The following is a 24356-nucleotide window of genomic DNA, read 5'->3' as shown; positions in this document are numbered from 1 at the left end:
CCAAATTTTTCATATCGGTGCATCCCTAATTATTTTGTTAATATTATTAATATTTGCATCTTCTGCAAGGGGGTATATAAGCTTATGAGCAGAACTGTAAATGTCTAGTATTATAACACATTTTAACAGATGATATATCTTGTCATTTGAAGAGGAGCATCATGCCTTGATATGAAAGTTACAGGAGTCCCAATGCATTTGTTCTGTCAAAATGTAATTATTCTGATGTAAAACATTGAATGTATTGTAGGTTGAAAATGTGAGTGTAGAGGAAAGCCTTTCATTGAATGAGCGGAGCTGTTGAGAGTGTGGCAACAGTATGTGCCATTTGTGATGCAACTAACAGTTTGCACCTGTTTTGAAAGCTTGTGGGCATACATGTGCGGCATAACTGTGAATCCCAGTATGGAGTCTTGCTTTGAAGGGTAAATAAACTTGTTTTTAATTGTATTTTTGTTTTTCAGTCGACAACAGGGAATATGTCAACCGACGGTGATCATTTCATAATTTCTTCTTACCAATTTAATTATATTGCCTCTGGTACGACAGTGGAACTTTTTCTGGACTTTTTTTTTTTGTGCTGTTTTAAGGACCAGGAGCCTCTTTATAAAACGTGCGTATGCACAGATTTGATCTTAAATTGTGCATATGCTAAAATCCACGCCAACGTTCATATTTATAAAAACGGTCTTTGACGTGGAAAAGTGCTTAGGGTTTGAGCTTTTCCTTGGCAGTGAGTCGGAGTACTGCAGGTATTCGCTCGCGATTCATTATGCGCCGTTAACAAGGCAGAGATCTGACACCTTTCAGCTCTGCACAATTTCACGATCATTTGCGATTTATACATTTATCTTCTGGAAGAGAGGCGTACACACGTTTTTTGTGTGTATGCTCATTCTCTGAATCACATGTTGGCACATTTGAGAAATGATCGTAAGATCAAATGTAGGACTGTTTCTATGCAACATTTTATAAATGAGGCCCCACAACACTCAAACTGTGGAAGAATCATGTGATTAAGGTTATTATAATTCAGAGTTACGATTTTACAAACGTGTACTGAATAAAACTGCCACATCAACAATATCATTGTCTTCATTGTCATCAATTTATTCAAGTGAACAACCAATTACATTCATTAAATAAGACAGTTATTTTGCCTTTTTCCCAAAGTGTGGTATTTTGAGAGAAAAAATATTTTAGTTGCAAAAACATTACAAACTGAGAGGTACATTGGGCCCTCTGTAGGCTATATGAGTTGTATCCAGTATAAATATCTAGCAGCAATTATGATCTTGTATATAGTTACTAAAACAGCAAAGGAATGACTTTCAAAAGTTTTGATACTTTACTTTTTCTTTAAAATCAATCCTGAAACAATATTCGTCAGACAAAAGAAACCTCCTAGAGTCATTCAGTGTCTGATATTTTGTAAACTTCAAATTCAATGTATACGTGGCACATAAAGGTTTGTGACACGCACCTAAAGTTAGACCTTAATATACAGTAATCAGGTGACTAGTGTGTATGAGAGTAGCATCATTGAAGCAACAGGACAACACACCTAGAATATAATCATGTTACGGACCATTAGGTTAGTAGTCCATACCTGCCAATGATCAAAAGTGTACTTCATATTTCCAGTCAACCTATCCTGTAAGCACAGAAACAACGTGGCTCAAATTCTGTCTTTAGCTTCGCACAGAAAAGTTTGAATCTCCAAAGCCACTGCAGCCAGCCTGGGTGGCAAAGGTCCCGTGAACAGAGAGCTGTAACTGGAGGAGGGGGTCTAACATTTTATAAGCCGTGCCCCTCCACTAACATGACCAGACGGAAACACAGGGCCAGGAAACCCGTGCCCAACAGGTCTCCCAGTGCAGTCAGGTATGGGATGGAGAAGTTATCAGGGTCCAGACCTTTCCTCCACATAAAACGCACAATCAAGTCCGCCGTATAAATGAGGATCCCGACCTGTGAGGAAAAACATGATTAAACGTTCAGTTATTTCACGTGCAATTCCTGCTAACTTTTTTGAACAAACATTTTAATCTTTTATTAATAATTAATACTTTTGTGCAACATATACAAATCGATTTCGTTTTCAAATAAATATTGTTCTTTTAAACTATGTTCTATCCATCAAAGAATCCTGAAATTATTTACCACGGTTCCACCAAAATATTAAGCAGCACAACTGTTTTCTATGGACGCTTGTTTCCGCCACAAAATATATTTTTTAAAGAGAATTGAAAGAGACTTTTTCGCAATTCTGACTTCTTTTCTCACACTTGCAAGTTTATATCTCGTAATTCGGACTTTTTTTCTTACAATTGCTAGTTTATATCTCACAATTCTGACTTTATAGCATGTTATCAGTTCTTGATTTCTGAAGGATCATGTGACTCTGATGCTAACGATGCTGAAAATTCACAGGAATAAATTAATTTTAAAATATATTAAAATATCAAGCAGTTTACTTAAATTGAATAATATTTTACAATATTACTGTTTTAATATTGAGCTAGCCTCCGTTTTGTTTGACAATTCTTCGAACGTCAACAAGAAGTGACGTCACCCAACATCGCTTAGAGCACCTTTAATAATACCTCAAAAAGATTTCCAATCTGAAATTAATAATTGGAGACAAAATTGAAATTTGTTAAATTTTCAAGTAAAACCCAGAATCAGTCTGTTCATAAACAGACCCCATTTGATAATGGCAATAGCATTTGTATCCATATAATTAAGTAGGAGATTAGGAGGATGAATACAGTCACGCCAATTTCCACATTTTACATGAAACTACGAAAGCACTATTTTATTTGCTTTCCAGCCAGATAATGGACAATATATATATATATATATATATATATATATATATATAAAATAAAGTGATCCCATCAGTGAGAATGGTGTATTTTCAGTGCTTGTTTCATATTTATGTAAAAAAAGAAAAAAAGAATGGCAATTAGAGTCAATGTTTATCTAAACTTTTCAGTGGTTTAAAAGTGATTTGAGCCATTTTTATTTGTAATTATTTTTGCCAGCACTGGCGGAGCAGAAATGAAACACTTCAGCTAGGTTTGTAAAGTATGTAGCACTACGGCTCACCTGAAGCAGAGCAGAACTCAGGTAGCAGCAGGTGAATGCTGGTGTGATGGCAGTGTGACCTCCTTGAAGCATATTGATGGCGAAAAGAAACAAGAGATGACCTGGAACCACCAAGAGGAACAGCACCCGCGCTGACTTTGAGTTCACTCCTGAGGAGAAATGGCATGAGCGATTTCAATTATTTCAAAATGATCGAGATCGACATTAATCAAAACTAGACTTTTACATTTTTCAAAGGGGTTATGGGTGGTCCCAACTCAAAAGAGATATTCTGGGGACGGATTTACGAAACATTCTTAAGAATAAAACTCTTTGTAACTGCTATTTTCTTCTTTATTTCTAACCTAAAGTTGCAGTAAGCGATTTCTGAGAAATACTGTTGAAAGTGTATTGGACCGAGCACCACAACACACTTGTAGCCAATCAGCAGTAAAGGGAGGTGCTCATTAGGGGGAGGTGCCTGTGTTGTGATCCTATTGGGTAGGGGCGTGTTTGTTTTGGTGAATTCAAATAACAATAGCATTTTTAGAAATCACTTACTGCACCTTTAAGGATAAAGTTAAGAATTTTTTGGATAGTTTTCACCAGTCACAGTTATCTCTTCTTAAAATTTATTTGAAGAAATGTCTTAAAACTTTCTTAAGCCGTGACACTGTACGATTGAGGCCACAATTTGGCCATCTGTGACAAATTTTGTGAATTCTAAAAGATTCCTCTGATCCTAGGCCAAAACCTGTCCTATCCATTTTAATCCCGCATCTAAATGCTGCTCACGGTCCCTGAACGTGTCACAGATTGATGATGTCTTGACTGTCGTACAGCCTGACAGTAATGACAACTGAGATCCTACAGTGTGACATGGCTTACAGCTGGAATCATGTTCATACAGTCTGACAAGCAACAGTCATAAAGGACTATTATAAATCATACAGTGTGCACCCAGCTTTAAGAAACTTTTTGTGAAACCGGCCCTTGGTCTGGTCTCAAAATATGGCTCGGGCCTCTCCCTCAATGTGTTTGGGTAACCAACCACTTCAGAAAATGAATAGAACACCCCTCCTCAACAAACAGCAAGGTTTGAGATATCATTCATAATTGTAACACAAATGGTGCAGATGATTTATGCGCGTAAAGTGTAAATATCAGGGTTCAAGTTCGTTCAAATGCCGAACCTGAAGTACGAAGCTTGACTTAGCAAACTCTACTAATTACCGACTTTATCTCAAAGATCTAAAGGAGTGAATTCATCCCAGGAGCACAAAGAGTTTCAAAGTGACCTCACCTGAGGAGAAGAATGTGACACAGGGGTTGGGCCAGTGCTGTCTCATCTTATAGGGCAGGACTCCAGGTACGCTCAAGAAATGAAGGTAGGTGGAGATGCGACTGGCCTGGATGGCCACCAGATTCCCCCCTACCCCTGAAAAGTTCGAAAAGCAAAGAATGTGAGAGCTTTCCAACCATTACACCATTACAATTCTCATATTCCCCTCATTTCAGATGCAAATGTTAAAACGCAGCATGCGTCCATGGAAGTATGCACGCTGATATCTGTCAAATGATACATTTTCAGCATATTTCAGAGTATTGTGTGGACAATTAACAGCTTTTCCACATTTTAGCTCAAGGCTATTCCTTGACGTCAATATCAAACTAGGTAATGAGGTATCGAATTAGTCTTCCTGAATCCCAGCCACCTTGTGTTCCTCATTAAGAGTAGTTTGTCTCAGGACTGAGCTGGAAAAATAGGGTGCCAGATCCAGATAAACAACTATGGAAGACGTCAGAGAAGTTTTTCGGCTTTAGAATCACAGCTTCTACTGGATTAGACCGCTTTTACAACCATAACATGCTCTATTCCCATTGGGATGCGTGTAGTTTCCGCCAACATAGTATTGAGTCATGGTTCGAGAGGGACGGGACATTGGTAGAGCACATGTGCAGCTGAGTAGGAACAGAACCAGCTAGGGGAAATCTAAACCAGATTGCTGAAGTTGACAAATCACCACAAGTGATATTTTACGTAAAACCAAACAAACTCTGCCTCGGCTGGGGTTTTTAAGTCTATTAGTTACACTCCCGTCAAAATGCTTGACTTCTTTCATGTACGATAAAACGTCGCAAGCGAAGAGCCAGTGCTCTGATTTATTGCGACGATTTGGAATGAGAAGGTTTTATTTTGGCAGCAGAGGCCGATCGCCTCCCTGAATCCACGAGTTGAGTTCCAAACACTGAGAGAGATGTGATCAATTTTACTGTAATGATGAGTAGAGGAGGGAAATGGGCCTTAAATTAAGTTTCTAAACTTGTTTTTCAGGTTTATTGTTACTTTGTACTACTACTGCTGTACATTGAGAATGGATCCGAGTATGTGAAAGGCGTCTTTGCTCAAAGTGTGGTTTGGGTTTGATATTTACTCACCGTTTATGACTGGTGTAAAGACCGCCATGCCCTCAAAGTTGGGATCGCTCACAGTCTTATCAAGAATAAGGCCTCCGAAACTAAAGTTGGGAAGAGTTTCATCAATTTTAAATGTATTAGTGGACCCACAAATAATAATTCCTTCATTAATTACACATCCTAAGAAAAGTATGTTGAATTTACATGGTTTAATCAGAGAAAAAAACAAGAATCATTTCAACTTCTTCTTTTATTTTATATGTATAATTTTTGGTCAAGAAAGATAATTTGCTCACATAACTTCATGGAATTAAGTTATTCTTAAGTGGCCCAATTAAAAAGCCTCAAAGTTATTTGATTAATTTCAAATGTATTCAACTTAATATAATATTACTGTGTCATATTACTGAATAGTATTATACTAGTCAAGTCAAGTCAAGTCAAGTATATTTGTATAGCGCTTTTCACAATACAGATTGTATCAAAGCAGCTTCACAGTATTAAATTAAAATAATACAACAAGGTTTGTTTCTAGTGGAATTTATTGATAAAATCAAATTAGATATCCAGAATATCCCCAACTGAGCAAGCCAAAGGCAACAGTGGCAAGGAACCGAAAAACTCCATCAAGTGACCTAATAGTGTCCTAAAACTCCATCAGGTGACCCAATGGAGAAAAAAAAACCTTGGGAGAACCCAGGCTCAGTCGGGGGCCAGTTCTCCTCTGGCGTTTATTAACTAGAGGCCGGATTGTAATTTGGACTGTAAGATTAAAAATATTATATGAATGCCTGGCTGAAGAGATGCGACTTTAATCTAGTTTTAAACTGGGAGAGCGAGTCTGAGCAACGAACAGTATCAGGAAGGCTATTCCAGAGTTTTGGAGCTAAATGTGAAAATGCTCTCCCTCCTTTGGTGGTTCTGGATATCCTAGGTATGACCAAAAGCCTTGAATTTAGTGATCTTAAAGAGCGCGATGGATTATAGGGCGATAGAAGATCCGTTAAATAGACTGGAGCTAAGCCGTTTAGGGCTTTATAAGTCAGTAGCAATACCTTGTAATTAATACGGAACTTTATAGGTAACCAATGCAGTGATGATAAAATCGGTGTTATATGATCATATTTTCTTGATCTAGTAAGAACTCTAGCGGCGGCATTTTGGACTAACTGTAGCTTGTTAATTGAGGATGCAGGACAACCGGCTAATAAAGCATTACAGTAATCTAGTCTCGAGGTCATGAATGCATGAACTAACTTTTCTGCATCAGAAACTGATAGCATATTACGTAGCTTAGCAATGTTTCTAAGGTGGAAAAAGGCGGTTTTTGTAACATATGAAATATGATTTTTGAAAGACAGGTTGCAATCGAGTATAACACCCAGGTCTTTTACTGTAGAGGATAAAGTAACAGGACATCCTACTATATTAAAGTTGTATTGCGAGAGGTTTTGTGGGCGGTTTTTTGAACCGATAAGTAGTACCTCTGTTTTGTCTGGATTTAATAAAAGAAAATTACGCGTCATCCAATCTTTTATATCTTTAACACACTCTGTCAATTTGGATAATTTATCGTTTTCATCTGGCCGTGATGAAATATATATTTGAGTGTCATCAGCATAACAATGGAAACTAATTCCATGTTTCCTTATAATATTTCCAAGTGGCATCATATATACTGAGAATAATAGAGGGCCTAACACAGATCCCTGCGGCACTCCATAGTTTACTGGAGTTATGATCGATTTTTCTCCATTTAAATAGACAAAATGGTAGCGGTCAGATAAGTATGATCTAAACCAGCTTAATGCTTGTCCTTGAACACCAGTATAATTTTGTAGTCGATCTAAGAGTATTGTGTGATCTATAGTATCGAACGCAGCACTAAGATCAAGTAAAACTAGTATTGAGATACAGCCTTGGTCAGAAGCTAAAAGTAAATCATTTGTGATTTTAACGAGCGCAGTTTCAGTGCTATGGTGCGGCCTGAAACCAGACTGAAACTTCTCATAGATATCATTTTCTTGCAAGAAAGAACACAATTGAGCGGACACCACTTTTTCTAATATTTTAGACATAAATGGAAGATTTGAAATGGGTCTATAATTTGCTAGGTTATTATGATCTAATTGTGGTTTCTTAATGAGAGGTTTTATAACTGCCAGTTTAAATGTTCTTGGAACATGACCTAAAGATAAAGACGAGTTAATAATATTAAGGAGAGGCTCTTCCACTACAGGTAACACTTCTTTCAGTAGTTTAGTTGGTATCGGATCTAATAAACATGTTGTTGTTTTAGAGGAAGTGATAAGTTTATTTAACTCTATTTGTTCTATAGTTGTAAAGCACTGTAATTGTTCTTGCGGGGTGATAATTAAGGCTGAATTATAAGGCGCAACTGAAGATTGAACGTTTACAATTGTGGTTCTGATGTTTTCTATTTTCTCAGTGAAGAACTTCATAAAATCATTACTACTAAACTGTAATGGGATATTTTGTTCGGGTGATGTCTGTTTATTTGTTAGTCTAGCCACGGTGTTAAATAAAAACCTTGGATTATTTTGGTTATTTTCTATTAGTTTGCGGAGGTGCTCAGCCCTGGCTGCTTTTAGGGCCTTTTTATAACGTGACATACTGTCTTTCCACGCGATTCTAAAGACCTCTAAATTATACTAGATAGCTTCCCAGTTAACAATCTATTAGCTAAGAATAGAACATATTATCTTACTAATATGCTAGTTTCAGTAATGTCAAAAATTATCATTTTAATCATAATCGAGTGAACATATTGAATTAGTTCTATACAATGTAGATTACACATTTTAGAGAATTACATGAATCAATATTTTAGAAGAGAAACACAATTTTATTGTCAAATAAAATGATTGAGGGAATCAGACAAATCAGTTTTTTCAGTGAATTCTAAGAAATACAAAAAATTGTAAGTCAAAATTATGTCAGATCTAATCAACACGGTTCCCATCCGTTCTCGCAAACTAAGTAGTTTTCCTGTCATTTATGATTAATTTTGCTCTCTATAAAGAGCAATTTCTAACTAATAAAAACCGTCTAGAGCAGAGCATAATAAGAAAAATGTACATTGATGTTTTTTTTTATTTGCATTACTATTTCAATTACAAAAATCCCTGATATTTATAGATTTTTCCATGACTGGGTGAACCATAGGTGTGTCCCAATTCGAGTACTTATGCACTATTCAATGATGTTTTTAAGTATAAATAGTGTGAAATAGAATAGTTCCAAAAAGAAAAGGTGCACTTTAAATGATGCACTAAATTAATGGAAAAAACGAAGTGTGGAATGTTAGACAATTCATGCACTCAACTGTCGCAGCTTTAATTACGTAGCAGAGGGGGAGGGGCATCAGACTCCGATGTTGAATGACAAAATAACCGTATAAAATTTATTCACTACACAGATGAGTGCATAGTGCATAGTGTATAGGCAAAGTGTATAAGTGCATAGTGTATAGTGCATAATTTTTTATTACAGGCACAATTTGTTTGTTACATTGAATACATTACTAAATATATAAGAATAGGCCTACATTTAATTTGTTATCTCTATAGAGTGGTGAAGGGATGACATCAGAACCCGGAAGCCTAATTCGCTCTTAGCAACCGCTTAGCAACACCATAGCAACCACCCAGAATACCCTAGCAACCGCCTAGCAACCGCCTAGCGACCACCCAGAATACCCTAGCAACCGCCTAGCAAAAAACGTTTTGGTCCAAACTTTCTCAAGCCAACTTAAAGTTTGTTTCGACGAACTTTCGCATCTAGTTTACTTTGTAAGACAAAAACGTCAAAGTATAGTCAAGTTATATTAACATCAGGCTTTATTTTACAATCATAAAACCCCATAGGAAAATCTCAAAGGAACCAGTTGTGAATTAGTATTCCAGCTTCTGATGTCATACCTGCACCACTCTACTCTGACGCATTGATCGAAGAGTGTGTCTCTGCATGCACAGTTGTACCTGCTGATGGACATGGCTACTATAACAGGCTGCCAGCCGGACTTCAGAACCTCTCTAATCTGAGGACTCCGTCTAGCGATGAGCACCCAGAGAGGAATGAGCAGCAGGAAGAAGACACACACCAACGGGGACAAATACCACACATCTGGACACACACACAAACGTTTTTAGATTGCCCTGATGATACATGCTAGTCTTATGAATGCATATTTTCAGATAATGTGCTATATGATTTAAGTAAATGCCGATTTGAAGGGCTCTAAAGAATAAAATGACATCAGAACCACATTCTGTAGATCTCTAATGTCTCTAAACAAAACAGAGAGATGATTTTCCCAAGGGGAGGAGATTTCCACTCTTAATCTTTAATCATGGGAACCAAATGGTTTGGCAAAGCTAAAAAAAAATGATTAAGTAATGTTTTTTGTGCATTTCTACTGCCCTCTTCTGGTACTTTAAACAGCTCACACTCATTTAGTATTTAGAGGCTCAAATATAAAAATGTGTGATATTTGTAATTTATTTAATCGATATATATTGATCAGTTTGTGGATATTTTAAATTAATTTATTTTTGTTTAATTTAGTTCATTTATGAATAAAACTAAAAATTCCTAAAAGTTTTCCACACTGCTATTATCTAACAATTGTTAATAATGAACAATAGTCTAATTAAATATTAGGCAGTTTTGTAACGATATGTGCTGTAATGCATAAAATAAATATTCTTGGCTCTAAAACTAGCAGTTATTAGGTTACGTAACAGACTGAATGAAATTAGATGGCCCCATACCTCTGTAGTTGAACAATGTGGTGCTGACTCCAGCCAATAGAGAAAGAGTGATGAGATCTCCCAGACTGGCTGCTATCGGGGTGGCCACATTATCAGGGTTGATGCCCACCTTCCTGGAGCCAATGACCACACCAATCATCACCAGACCTGGACACAGAAGAAAGCAGCTGAGTCAAATACTGTATTTCAGTGGTAATGTTCAAAGAAAGATTCAAAGAAAAAAGACAAAAAGATTATGTTGCATTATCCAGAAAGGTGAAAACAACATGAAACCGTATTCTCAAAACATCAAAATGATCCAACTGTATACACATATGTTGGGTTTCCATGTTTTATGGGGACTTTGCAGAGACATAATTATTTTTATATTATATATTCTGTAACTAAGGTTCATTAGATAACATTAGTTAACTAAAATGAACTAACAATAAGCAAAACATTTGTTACCGGATTTATTAATCTTTGTTAATGTTAGTTTACAAAAATACAGCTGTTCATTGTTTGTTCATGTTAGTTCACAGTGCATTAACTAATGCTAACTAATAAAACCTTTGATTTTAATGACGTATTAGTAAATGTTGAAATTAATATTAACTAAGATTAATAAATGATGAAGTATTGTTCATTCTTGGTTTATGTCAACTAAGGTAGTTAACTAATGTTAACTAATTAACCTTATTGTAGAGTTTTACCATATATTCTATCCCCTAACCTTAACCTTACCCCAGAACACAACCCTCGCAGAAAACGTTCTGCATTTTTACACTTTCAAAAACATCACTTGGTATGATTTATAAGCTGTTTTCCTCATGGGGACCAAATATGTCGCCACAATGACAAGAATTTCCGATATTGCCATTTTTGTGGGGACATTTCGTCACCATAAAGTAAGGTTTACTAGAACCAAATGCACACACACACACACACAGTATTACCGTTTAAAGTTTGGGGTCAGTTGTTTTTATGTTTTTGTCTTTTATGCTCACCAAGGCTGCATTTGATCAAAAATACAGTAAAACAGTCATATAATGAAATATTATTACAATTTAAATGAACCGTTTTCTATTTAAATGTATTGTAAAATATAATTTATTCCTGTGTTGTCAAAGCTGAATTTTCAGCATCATTACTTCACTCTTTAGTGTCACATGATCCTTCAGAAATCATTTGAATATTCTGATTTGCCACTATTTCATATTATTCTCAATGTTGAAAACAGTGGTGCTGCTTCATATTTTTTTGGAAATAGTGATAATAAAAAAAAAATCCGGATTCTTCGATAAATGTCGATATTGATAGAAAGTTCAAAAGAAAAGAATTTATCTTAAATAGAATTTTTGGTAACAATGTTAGAGTCTTCACTGAAATTTGTATCAATTTAATGCGTCCTTGCACAATAAAAATTTATTTACTTAAATTCTTACTTTTTTTTACTTTTTTGTATTGTGGATTGTGAAGTAATTTTATTTATTATATGTACGTTTCTTCCTACCTATGCAGTCTTTTAAAAATGGTTTTAGAGGCACAGAAATTTCTTTGCATTTTAACTTCTAGATTAAGAAAATCAGTTGTTGTTGTTTTTTTCATAAAATATAAATCATAAACAATAAGACCATAGATATCTATAAAGAAATGTAAATTGATTTCATGTCATCTTGAAGGAATGAAGGACCTAAGGACAGCGCGGCCATGAATGCGGTGGTAACACTGCTAGCACACAGGACAGCCGCCTGGTCCAGCTCTACACCCCCTCTGGACAGAGCGCCAAGCCCTACGGCCGCCAGAGCTGCCAGGAAGCCCACCACAGTGGCCTGAACCTGAGGAAGACATCCACACAATCACAGATCATACGCCTTCATTCATAATTAAACAGAGATTAAAAATTCATTTTATAATGAACGATTTCTCATTGGAATTCAAGAACGAGGACTCCTGCAGAATGAAGTCTCGGAGTAATTGTTCATATTCTTATTTATTTAATGTTTAATGAAAGTTTGTTCTGTTAATTAATGTTTGTAATGTCTAATTTATCTCTGACTGGTACTAAAGCCAGTTTCCAGTGTATTCCAGCGTATTCTGATTCACGCACCTGAATAAGAGCAAGATTACAGGTCACCATCAGCCACTGCTGTTTGGGGTCGTCCATCTGTCCAGTGTTAGCCTGAGGAAGATGGGAAACAAAACCACAGTGAAGGAAATAACCGCTTGAAGTGTTTTGATGTAATAATGGAGATCATTAAACACTAAGGTTACAGCTTGAGATAGGTTATTAATATTTTTACACACAGCAGTGGAGAGACGAGATGCTAGAGTCATCTCCAGGTTTCCCTTGAGCCCGACCAGAGCAGGTACCAGGATGAACACCTCTGTGATCACCTTAAACACGTCCCAATGCTGAAACACACACACACACAGAGCAGATTTACACAAACAGTCTGAAACTGAAAATATACTGTTCTCCATGATATCAAGGTTGACCTGGAACCATTAAAACAGTATTTCTGAAATGAAAAGAGAAATGTGTAAGCAGGCAAAAAAGTAGACCAAAAAAAAGAGCGATTTTCCAGGTATTTTAGAAAGCACAGTGTTCGGCACAAACACATTCAGGTTTTACAGCAGTGTAAATCTCATTAAAAGTGTCAAGCAGTGTCTGGGTCATATCTAAATAATAATAATAATTTAGAATTGTAAAGTCCTTCATCAAAATTATTTGTAAAATATATTTATAAAATACATCAAGGTGGTATTATTTATTAAGATTAATGTAGTTAATGCGGATTTTAAAATGAATATTTTTTTTTTTAAATCACTTGTGTCCAGACAGGATTAACAAGAGACTAGGGGGAGGGATTGAATGTGCTTAATACAAAAAAAATTAAAAAATAACACAGTTATTGTGCAAATTCACACAGTTGAAACTGCATTTAAAATTTAAATCGCTTTCAATTATCGCTATATAATTCAAAGGGACAACAAATACAACACTGGTGCAGAAATAAAAAGGTAGGCTACATAGTAAAATAATAATTCTCATTATCCATTTATGTCACACTGTCACACTGAAGCCCTGCCCTGAGGTCCATAGATACTGAACTTTTCAAGAATTTGAGCTAAACAGATACTTTTCACAGAATAGTGCATTGGCTTTCCCACATCACTGCTAATGTGACCATCAGTCAATATTTTTAAATTGAATGACGTCTTAATGAAATACACTATCAGATTAATCCAACTGGGTGTCAGTTTCAGCTCTTTATTCTGATTCTTACATTCAAAACACAAACTAGTCATCAGCAAAATCATAAATATCGTCTCATAATGGGCATGCTGACAAAAGAGTCGAAGTGACTCATTGAACATGAATGGCTTCTTGTGCTGTGCGTTTATATTTAGTACGTGCCAGTATACGAGTTGAGCGCTCCTCTCTTCACAAGCCCACTCATCATGCAGTTAAAAATAGCCGTAATGTTTAAATGAACAGATAAGAGACCGGTGCCAGCCAGCCAGCCAGTCAGCCAGGGGATGGTATTTTTACCACAGTGCAGGCTGTTTCGAGAGACCGGTGTCACATCACAGGCCCGTCTTGGGATCTAGCCCACTTCTCCTCCTCTCTCTCTCTCAGTCCTCTACAAACAAGCTCTCATTCTCTCACCCTGTCTATCTCACCTGCCCCCATGAGAATTCAATTAATAGACACACAACACAGTCCATGCCAACAACTGGAGGACATGAGGGACACGAGGAGCTGTTACTGCAAGCTAGCATGTGCTTGCGAAGTGTGCTGATATTCCATGAGATAACTGCATACTGTATATATATATACTGTATAACATTAAGTATATTAACTAGGGGATATTTTGCATTAGAATGCAGTAGCTGTAGATCTACATACATTTTTCTACATGTCTAATGTAAAGGTGCAATAATGGAACATACAAAAGCAGTGTTATTTCTGTATTATTTATATACTATTATAGAATTCATTCACATTTTGAATTAGCTTTTATTTTTAGTAATTTTCTAATTTTACTCATTTTGTTATGTGCATTTTTTTCATTCATTTCTATTCAGTTTTAATTTAAATCTATTTCAGTTTTAGGTGTAGTAATATTACTACTTAAATTGTATTTATTTTATTTTCATTTAAGTTTTTTTTGTGTGTAAATATTTCATCTAATATTTATATTTTATTTTATTTCAACTATTTTTAGGGGAAAAATTATTTTAGTTTTGGTTAACAATAAAAAAAAAATTCTCATTTGTATTTGAAATGCTTTCAGAAAGAAAGGAAATAATGTTTTAGCGATGAATTAAGCAGAAAATTAGCAAATATTAAGTGAACCAGTTTTTAAATAAATTGATACATTAATCAATGGATTTGAGATGTTATTAATAAAGTAGGATACAATTTTTATTTATTTATGCTGTCATGTTATTAAAGCATTAAAACCAGTTAAAGCCATGAATCACAGTGATTTTATTATTCTTAATACATTTATTAATCTGGCTTATTTCTTTAAACTTCAATATCTATATGCTTCAACATTTACCCACTAACTAAGAAAACACCAAAAAAGTAGAAAAGTACCATGGTATTATGATTTTAGGGACATGCTACAATGGAAATATGATTTTTAGACATGTATATCATGGTATTATTGAAGTAACATGAAGATGGAATATGAATATGGTAGTATCATGCCTTTATAAAATTACTGTAGGACTCCCATGGTATTTACATGGTACTCCAAGGCACAAAGTCATAGCACTACCATGGTACATGTCTAAAAAAAAGGTACTTTTAAGTATAATGGTATTACATCTAATCCCACCACTGAACCACGGTATCGCCAACATTTATCAATACTTTTGGAAAACAGCATTACTTACAGTTTGTAAAAATGCAATTCCAATAACATATCAACCAAGAAATATGGCAAATCTAGATTAAATTGCTCATACTTGGATAATGTCCATGACGATTCCGGCCACCACCATCCCCAGGCCGCCCAGCAGATACGGCAGGAAGACCTGCGCAGCGATGATGTACGAGCTCTCCGGCAGAAAGCCATGAGCCGAACGGGTGAGCTTGCAGGTGAAACCTCTGAGCTTCGTCCCCTGATAACAGAGCTCCAGCTCTAACTGAGTGACCACCATCTCTGTTACCCCATTCCCCAACGTAACCGGAAGGGTAACCTGGAAGCTTTTAACACTCTCCTAGATAGCTGAACATTCCTTTCACAATGTCTCGAAAACCAAAATAAGAAGCTCAAGACAAACAGGCAAGAATATGATCTAGGTTAGGAAGAAGAAAAATAACATGCTGACTCAGAGAGATTAAACAATGAGGCCATTTAGTATCTTCAGATTGTCCCACGATAGCAAAGGCCCCGACAAGTTGGCTTATGTATATTTCAGTTCTATCAATGCCAACAAATCCAACAGGAATCTTCACATTCAAAAGTCTCCTTCTCCTGAGTTGGTTCTCTGAGCATCAAAATCCAAACTTCAAGAGTTGTCTCTGGAGGACTCTTACGATAATTCCCAAGCCGCCACTTTTTTCACTCACAGGTCGCTGGAACGTCCATGTACACGAGCGCTACGATCTCTAGAGCGCATCTTCTCTCTGCCACAGGAGTCGTGACTCACAAGACAAACAGTCCTGTCTGGCTCGACGTCTCCGTCACCAGGCCTGGTCTAACAGGTCCAGAATGTGACAGAAACACATGTTGAGGCTTTTTTCCACTCGTTCCTCTTCACCCCCTCCTCACCGGTGCATAAGGCCTTTTAACAGTCACTAGTCTGAGGCTTATTACTTCCTATCAACCATTTCATCTGACTCAGATGCTCAGTCTTGCATCTGTCCCCCTGTCCTGCTCTCTGCTAATGTCTCCTCTGACGTATAACTGAACCTGTCTTATCAGCTATGAAAGGGCTGAGTGCTTGGCAGCCGGACGAGAGGGGGGAAAGACGAAGGAGAGCGAGATAGAACAAGTGTGTGTATGAGAGACAAAGAGACAGATTGAGAACCCATGGGGTTGTAAAAGCAGCGTTGTTCGATTACTCACCACTCTACCGCTAGCCAGTGCGTAGAGGACACGTTGGGACGAGGGGCATGATTCAGCTAAAAACAACCCCAGCTCGGTCGTGAGCAGGCACAGTGACGCAGCAAATCCAGACCCACATCACCAACACACACTTATGAACGCATTCATTAAACACCATCAGGACACAGCATCTCTTGAGACAACGATTATTAGGCAGGCGTTCTTTAAAATAATCTTTTTTGTCAATATTTACTCGCTCTCATGTGGACTTTTTATCTAATAATTCGGACTTTATTTTTCGCAATCTCTCAATTTTGATTTAAAGGGATAGGTCACTCTAAAATGAAAATTAAGTCATAAATTGCTCACCCTGTTGTTGTTATAATGCCGTATGCCCGTCTTTCTTTTATGGACCACAAAAGGAGAATTTGTACAAAATGTCTCATCCATGTAATAGCAATGAACCAGCTTCAAGCTTTTTAAAGAGTCAGAAAATATCACAGAATGAACCCATGTGACACACGTGTCATATATTCCAAATGTACTGGGAGTATACGATATAAAAATGTTGTGTTTTATTTTAGGAAAATCCTGACCTTAGCCATTGGTCTTCAGTGCAAAGCTACGCGACGTGCAAGTTGTGAGAAATCAAGAATAATAAATCGCAATTCTGAATTCATATATCACAATTCTGAGTTAACATCTTCAATTCAGACTATCTTTTTTCAGATTTGCAAGTTTATATCTCGCAAAAGTCTTTTTTTGCGCAATAATTGTCTTTTTGTCTCGGAATTCTGGGGTTACATCTTGCAATTCTGACTTTTTTTCTTGGAAGTTTGAGTTCACATCTCACAATTTGGACTTTTTTCCTCTGAGATCTGAGTTTATTTCTATTTTGAGGGACACCTAATGAAAGGATTCATCTGTATCATGAAATGCACATTTCGTTCAATAAATGTTTTGGTTCATTCCATTTTTTAGAGACTTTTATAACATCTTGTTGTTCTTTTTAGAGCTTGAGACTTTTCCCATTCACTTTTGTTGTATGGAAAGAGAAGTTGCATTAACATTTTTGTTCCACAAAACAAACAGATTTGTAGTGACTTCAAATTTTTGGTTGAACTATTGAACTATTACTATTGGTTTCCTGACATTCATCAGAGTATCTTCTTTTGTGTTCAACAGAAGAAAGAAATTCATACAGGTTTGGAACAACTTGAGGGTGAGTAAATGATGACAGAATTTTCATTTCATTTTCACTATCCCTTTAATGCTTCATGATAGGAGTGTTTTGTCCGGTCTCTCTCCTTCCGAATGAATTTTAATGACCACATTAATTTGCCTCACACTCTGCTTCCTGTAAGTGAGGACCATAAATATCAGCACTTGACATGCTGGATAATTAAAGTGGGCACATTAATTGCTATAGCATCAACCTCAAACAGTTGCAAAGACATGTCAGGCAATAAATCGTTACGTAAAGTGGCAGAAAGTTCTTCAAAAGTCTCTTACCTGCACACTGTCCAGCACCATACCTGCCATCACCATCCCCATCCCAGCCAGCAGGTATGGGATCAGCACCTGCAGGCAGATAGAAATGGCCGACTCATCCTCTATCTTAGCCTGGGCTGTTTTGATCCTCTCCTCCATAGGCTTTTTAGGTGGTATGATGGGAGGCGGCAACAGCAGGTCATTTTGCTCATCTAGACTGCCAGCCCGATCCAAAGCACCCTGCCCCTTCCCTTTCCCCTTTTTGGACTTCTTGCGGCCACCTCCTTTCCTCTGTCGAACTTCATCTCCTGGCATGGTGGAGTCTCCGGTCCGCTCCCTCTGAGAAACAGGAAGTCCATCACACAGTCAAAGTCAAATACAATAAAACATTTAATTTAGGCAAAAACATACTTGATTCATAAGTCAAAATTTCCAAATTTAACACAAATGTATTCATTAAATGATAATAAAATCAGAAAAATAATTTTGAGTGAAAAGCTGAACAAATTTAAAGGAATATTTCACCCAAAAATGAAAATATCTGTCATAATTTTCTCATCCTTAAGTTGTTCCAAACCTGTATGAGTTTTCTTTGTTCTGTTGAACACAAAGGAAGATATTTTGAAGAATGTCGGTAACCAGGCAGTTTCAGGGCCCCATTGACTTCCATAGTATTTTTTTTCCTACTATAAAAGTCAATGGCTACCGTCAACTGTCTAGTTACCAACAATCTTCAAAATATCTTCCTTTGTGTTCAGCAGAACATAGACACTCATACAGGTTTGGAACAACTTGAGGGTAAGTAAATGACAAAATTTTCATTTTTGGGTGAACTATCCTTTTAAATATTTGGTGATGAACATTGTTGTTGTTAATTCTGATTCTATAATGTCACTCTAATAATACATTTGTAGCATTATTTATGTCAAGAAAAACATTAAATAAAATTGAATGTGACATGAAATATGTTGCTAAAATATAATTGTATAAATATGTATTAATATTTAATATATGTTTATATCTTAGTAAAAACCAGAACTTGCTCAACAAGGTTTGATTTGTGTTATTTATTTTTCTTGTGTTAAAAATGTTCTCTTTAATTACATATTTCATTTACATTGCTCATCCCAGATTTTCAATGTGTCTGCATACTCATGTACCCCACTGTACAATCTGAGCCTAACGTGTATTTTAGTGATTTATCTGCAAGTGATTTTGAATATAAGGCATTTATAAAAGGTAAAGCTGCATAAATATTGCTGCATTTGCGTTAATAATGTTAATCAGTATTTTGGAAGTTAGCTTTTTCGGGCTACTTTTAAACAGAACTTGTTACCACTATAATGATCCACAATCAATGTATCAACAGTCTGATCTGAAAGGTTTGTATCACTTCGATATTTAATCACACCGATGAAGATGCTCATGTTTTGGTCCATAGGCACTGATGACACGTTGCCATAGTAATATCAAGTCGCACATTCCCACAGATATATCACTGAATCTTCTCAATCCGACTGATTGTTCAAATCTCACAACAACCGTTCCTCACACGTATCTCACACGTATACGGATCGAAGCTAAATGCTATCGACTCATGATGATATTGACAATGACAGATGAAAACAATGATAGGTTACACACGGTTGATAGGTTGTACTCCACATCAGCAATAGAAAGCCACGTAAAGAACAGCCTACCGTCTCAAATTAGCCCTTCTTTTGTGTTTATGTTCATCACATTATATGAAGCTTCGCTATCGATAATGATATTATTCACTGTAAATGCTTAAGCGCGTTGAATCACTACTCGAAATGATAACTTCCTCGATAGGAAACGAATTCACCAATAGTACTACAGAGAAAGCTTGGCTCATGAATATTTATTAGTCACGTGAGGGGACGCGCCTAGAAGGTTTCAAAGCAACGTCTGCATGATGAAATTAATATTAATTCGTTATGTCGTATAATATTTGGCGATTCGACAGAGAAAGAACCAGGATGTATTCAGTCCATGGCAGGTATCAACTAATGTTAATGTTTTAATATGTTCAGACATTAGTTTGAGCCTGAGGTGCTATCTTTCAAGTCGGTGAAACTTCTAACTTGCTTCACTATTTTAATTAAAGCGGTTTTTTAATCTACGCATGTGTGCTTCTGTCGTCAGTAGCTAGTGGTTTGGATTTTTTTTATTTAGTGACTCGAATCTTTTAACCCCATTCACTAAAATAATTATTCAGATGTATTCATTAATTCGTTCAGTGATATTTTCTGTAGATTAACGTTACATAGCTAATTTAATTTATGCCAGTAGGTGGTGACAAGCGAAAATAAAGGGTGAGTGATCGAATCGTTCATTTAACCGATTCGTTTGCAGTGTCGTTCAAATCCTTAATGACGCATAAGCTTTTCCCCCCAATTTATACACAGCTAACAGTATAATACATTTAGTAGTTTAATGTTGTTTCAAAATATTCTACCTATTTTTTATGTATAGTCATGTTTACATTCATAATTCTTCCGCACTCTTATTGTTATTTCTCTCCTTGTTTTGAACGACGCTGACTTGCAGACTTGAATAGAATATTATAACATACTAGGCTACAAATATTTTAGGGTATATATAAATGACGTTTATATAGATCAGTTATTCACGAACGAGCTTCGTTCTCACTTGGAGGAAATCGGTCACTTGCTTCAGTGAACGGAAAACATGAATGATTCGTTCGAACCGGCTCGCTTTGTTCACTTAAATGATTCGTTCAAAAACGAAACAACACTAGTTGTCAGCACGCTAGTCAAAACCCAAATCGAATGAAACTAGGTGATGTTGTTAGTTATTCATTTCGCTTGTAACATTTTATGTATACAATTATTTTATTTAGTGTGTAAACTTTGATCGATAATTCTTACATTAAATTTGCACTGCAACTTCATTTTAAGGAATGAGAGATTAAAAGTGCTGTCTACTTCTAGAGTTGAGTATGTAATAATTTGACTTCTCTACCTTGTATTTGCCCACATTGCAAGTGTCCACGCATGCATCTAACTTCCAAAGGTCATGAAAAGTTGCACACCAGGCAGACAACTTATAAATGGATGTATGAATGGTCCATATAATGATATGGGAAGCTGATAACACAAACCAATCCCAAATTCTGCTGCTACGGTGTAAGTACAGCACAGATTTGTCCATGCAAATCCAACACACTGATAGTCTTACCTATCACACTGTCGCAAAGCGAAGGAAAGTCGTAAGTGACCAGCATAAATCTTAAAGGGCACAGAGAATAAAAACATGCAGTCGGATTGGAGGAGTCACAGATGGGGGGTGGCTCGGAGGGTGTCTTAAATTTCATCCTGCTGGCAGTTTAGAACACCCCCCTCCTGTCTGACCAAATCTGCCCCTGAGAAGATGGTGTTGACAGGGAAACCCATGCTCCTCTCCCTTCAAAGAACATCCAGTTAAACGGTTTCCATACACATATCACTATCACTTCACCGCCACCAAATTTGAAATGACAGTGTTTGCAGGCACAGGTTTTGAAAAAGGCTTTTAGGCCTAATTTGGTGCAGTAATTATGCAAATAGTGTTAGAGCACAGCATATGATGTTGACTGACTGGGTCACTTTACAATGAATTTACCCTGCAGTAATTCTGTTGGTTTCACATCATCTCACAGGGTTGTTACATAAGCATATTTTCAGTATTTGTTTAGATATATTTCATAACAGTATTATGCAATGACATTCTTATTTAAATTGTTGTCAGCAAATGTTATTACTTATTGTTACAGGAACAAGATGAAGAAGCCAGACGGTTCCAGAATCAAATACGACATTGATTAAGGATCATATAGGATGTGTTCGGAATGGAATACTAGCTCACTGAATACTGCACAGTATACGCTTCAAAAACAGTAAGTACAGTATAGTAAATGTTTCAAAGAATAGTATGGTAAATTATGTCACATGACTTAATCATGTTTCATGTGTGTGACATTAACGTCTTGGAAATGAAATGGGTATTTTGCCAGTTCATATTTATAAAAAATATCTTTATTTTTGGCTGTCACATCAAATAATAAGTGACAATTTTAGGTTCTTTCATCACATTGGAAATGGAATGACTACAGACTACAGTACAGTAAAGACTACAGTACGTTTTTTTAAGCGTACGTTTTTCATCTAATATTTTATATTTTATTTTATTTCAGCTTTATTTATTGAAAACTATTTTAATAGCTTTATGTAGTAGTGCATATATTATATGCATACAGAAAATGTGCATACTGAGCCAAGTATGCATACTAAAATATATACTACAGGAATGGTAGTTATAGTATGGTAGTATGCTATTCCATAACATTCTCTAAAAATCTGAGAATGACCTAAATATGTTTCTGCTTCCTGTGTGATGTTACAGTGGTCCACTAGGTGGAAGTAAAGTACAGCAGAACATGTGCCTCTGTGGCTAAATAGAAATAAGCCACATAAAGGTTATTGAGGAGAAACTGTGTTTTAGTAATTAAAAGAACAGTTGGATTGCAGGGTTTGCATATTGATCAAAAATAGAGCAAAATAACGTGTCGGTGGATGAATTACACACATAACAAGAACTCCCACAATGCCTCTTATGAACCTCTGACATTAAATACCGGAATAAAACGCAGTAAAACAGAAACAAACACACACACACACACGCTGTAATTATGGGTATGCTGTTGCCTGACAGGAGTGGTGGAAACTTGTCAGAGGTGCTAAATATAGCTACTGTCCCTTTCCAGCGAGACACAGTGGACACCTGTCACACACACGCACACAAACACTTACCCACAATGCTTAACTTTCACATTACACCACCTCCCACACTCTTCCTTTGGCTTCAGACGTCCCAGCTGTTCTCCACTTCATCTCAAACTTCAAAGCAAAAGAAAAGGAGCTAAAATGAAGGAATGTTATGCCTGGAAAAGCGCACTGATTCTGTATCAATCAGTTTGTTTGACAACCTAACGCTCTGTGCTCAGCGACAATTCAAAAGGAAACATATTGCAGGCATACTGTACATTCTATAGCATTTCAAAACCTATAAATGCCCATCAATGTCATAAATTCAAATGTTGACAAGTGGCGTCTTCCCACTTCTAAAGAAGGAAAAGATGGCTAATTGCTTCCTCCAAGCAAATCACCTCAAACATACCCCATAAAAATGTCACATCAAAAGAAATCACAGTAACAAGTAAACAGGGCCGGTTTCCACAAAAATTACAAGGCAGTGAAGCCTTTAGTAAAACCCATAAGTACATATGTTTAATCTCTAGTGTACTTCACTAACATGAAGAGACTCCAACAGCAGGAATCAACTAGAGTTCCAAGAAACACATAACCCCTAACCTTTCCTGAAATGCAGTAGCTTCGCACATGTTAACGAGGTCTTAGCGGGGAACAGATAAATCAAAACTTATAAGATGGTTTAATACCTTAAACTGAAATGGGATTAGTGTCAACACATTCCAAAGAGCTTATCAGCACCTGCGCCGGGATCGTGTAAAATCCTTGAAACTTTTCTTGCAGAGAGAAACAGCCCCCGTGCATATATTGTAAGAAATATCGAAAGCAAATTTGATCATTGACTGAAGTCTCAGCGTGACTGCGAACACTACATGTTTCCTTCACCCTTAGCTCAGAGCTAATAACAGGTTCTCAAATGACCTCTCGACTCTGAGTTCAGAACGTGGTGATCATATGTCTCTGATTCCAGGCCTCTGAGGTCATGTTATGGATGTGAAGGTCAGGAGTGTGACTGAAAGCTTTCTACTTAGAGCTCCTGAAGACGAACAGCAAACCTTCAACACACAATTGCTTATAACGTTATTAAGTTATTTTGGGCGGCATCAAAACGTTTTCCTAATTTAGCAACGACTCTGTTATACCCCTAACAGATATGATGTCTCATGTTTCTGAGCCCCAACGTTCATGAAAACGTGGTTCGATCCAAGAGGGAAGGATCCCTGCCATGGCACATGCTGAATGAAGGATAAGTTTGGCACATGAGTCTCACTGACTGTAATAGTTGTTAAACAGCCTGCCAAAGAAAATAAGTGCATTCGTGATGAGCAGATTTAGTCTTAAAATAGAATATAATCTTTATTTATTTATTACCAAATGAGCAAGCCTGTGAGATGTTGCAATAGAATGGTGGCATGATTTTATTATTGGGACAATTCCCTTGGAGAAACCTGAGGTTAAGTACTCTGCTCAAGGGCACAGTGCTGATGGCTCTTGGCTTGCTCATTATGGGGAATAATCCAAGGAGGTCTATAATACACAAAGTTATCTGATACGGTTCCCATTCAACTCAGCTGCAGTCAGCAGAGGGAGGGCTCATGGCCCCCTTGAAGTACGCAGCCTAGAGGATGCCATCTTTGTTTCATGGGTACTCGCTTCCAGAAACATGTGACTGATCACTTGTCAAAAAAAGTCCATTTGATGCTTTTAAGAGCCCTCCAAATAAAGCA

General features: G+C 36.7%; 1 protein-coding gene across 7 annotated transcripts; it reads right to left on the bottom strand.

The window, feature by feature from the left end:
* Window positions 1-1089: 1089 nt before the first annotated feature.
* On the bottom strand, window positions 1090-22743 carry LOC311302438 (solute carrier family 41 member 1). Of its 7 annotated transcripts, none has more exons than XM_084428319.1 (11): window positions 22672-22743; window positions 17861-18178; window positions 12588-12695; window positions 12391-12462; window positions 11974-12118; window positions 10302-10448; window positions 9510-9654; window positions 5530-5609; window positions 4394-4528; window positions 3112-3260; window positions 1090-1971 (listed from the first exon to the last, which is right to left on the bottom strand). In XM_084428319.1, exons 2-11 carry the CDS (start codon window positions 18152-18154, stop codon window positions 1798-1800), a joined length of 1449 nt encoding a protein of 482 aa, XP_084284445.1. In that variant the 5' UTR covers window positions 18155-18178; window positions 22672-22743; the 3' UTR covers window positions 1090-1797. The 7 variants fall into 7 exon arrangements, with proteins under 7 accessions (XP_084284445.1, XP_084284443.1, XP_084284441.1 ...); XM_084428317.1 differs by lacking the exon at window positions 22672-22743 and adding an exon at window positions 21062-21140; XM_084428315.1 differs by lacking the exon at window positions 22672-22743 and adding an exon at window positions 20846-21081.
* Between the last annotated feature and the right edge of the window lie 1613 nt (window positions 22744-24356).

Source organism: Rutilus rutilus, assembly GCF_951802725.1.
Source record: "Rutilus rutilus genome assembly, chromosome: 13".
In the NCBI taxonomy this organism is placed as follows: domain Eukaryota; kingdom Metazoa; phylum Chordata; class Actinopteri; order Cypriniformes; family Leuciscidae; genus Rutilus; species Rutilus rutilus.
This window is presented reverse-complemented; position numbering and strand designations above follow the sequence as displayed.

What these genes read in the sequence shown, in the direction of transcription:
- LOC311302438 (XM_084428315.1), bottom strand. Translation starts at nt 21,034, where the DNA reads ATGGACAAATCTGTGCTGTACTTACACCGTAGCAGCAGAATTTGGGAT. An exon ending in CATGGCCGCGCTGTCCTTAG is followed by an intron (nt 10,449 to 11,973) that starts GTCCTTCATTCC and finishes TTCTGTGTCCAG; the next exon opens with GTCTGGTGATGATTGGTGTG. An exon ending in TGTCACATTCTTCTCCTCAG is followed by an intron (nt 3,261 to 4,393) that starts GTGAGGTCACTT and finishes ATTTCTCCTCAG; the next exon opens with GAGTGAACTCAAAGTCAGCG.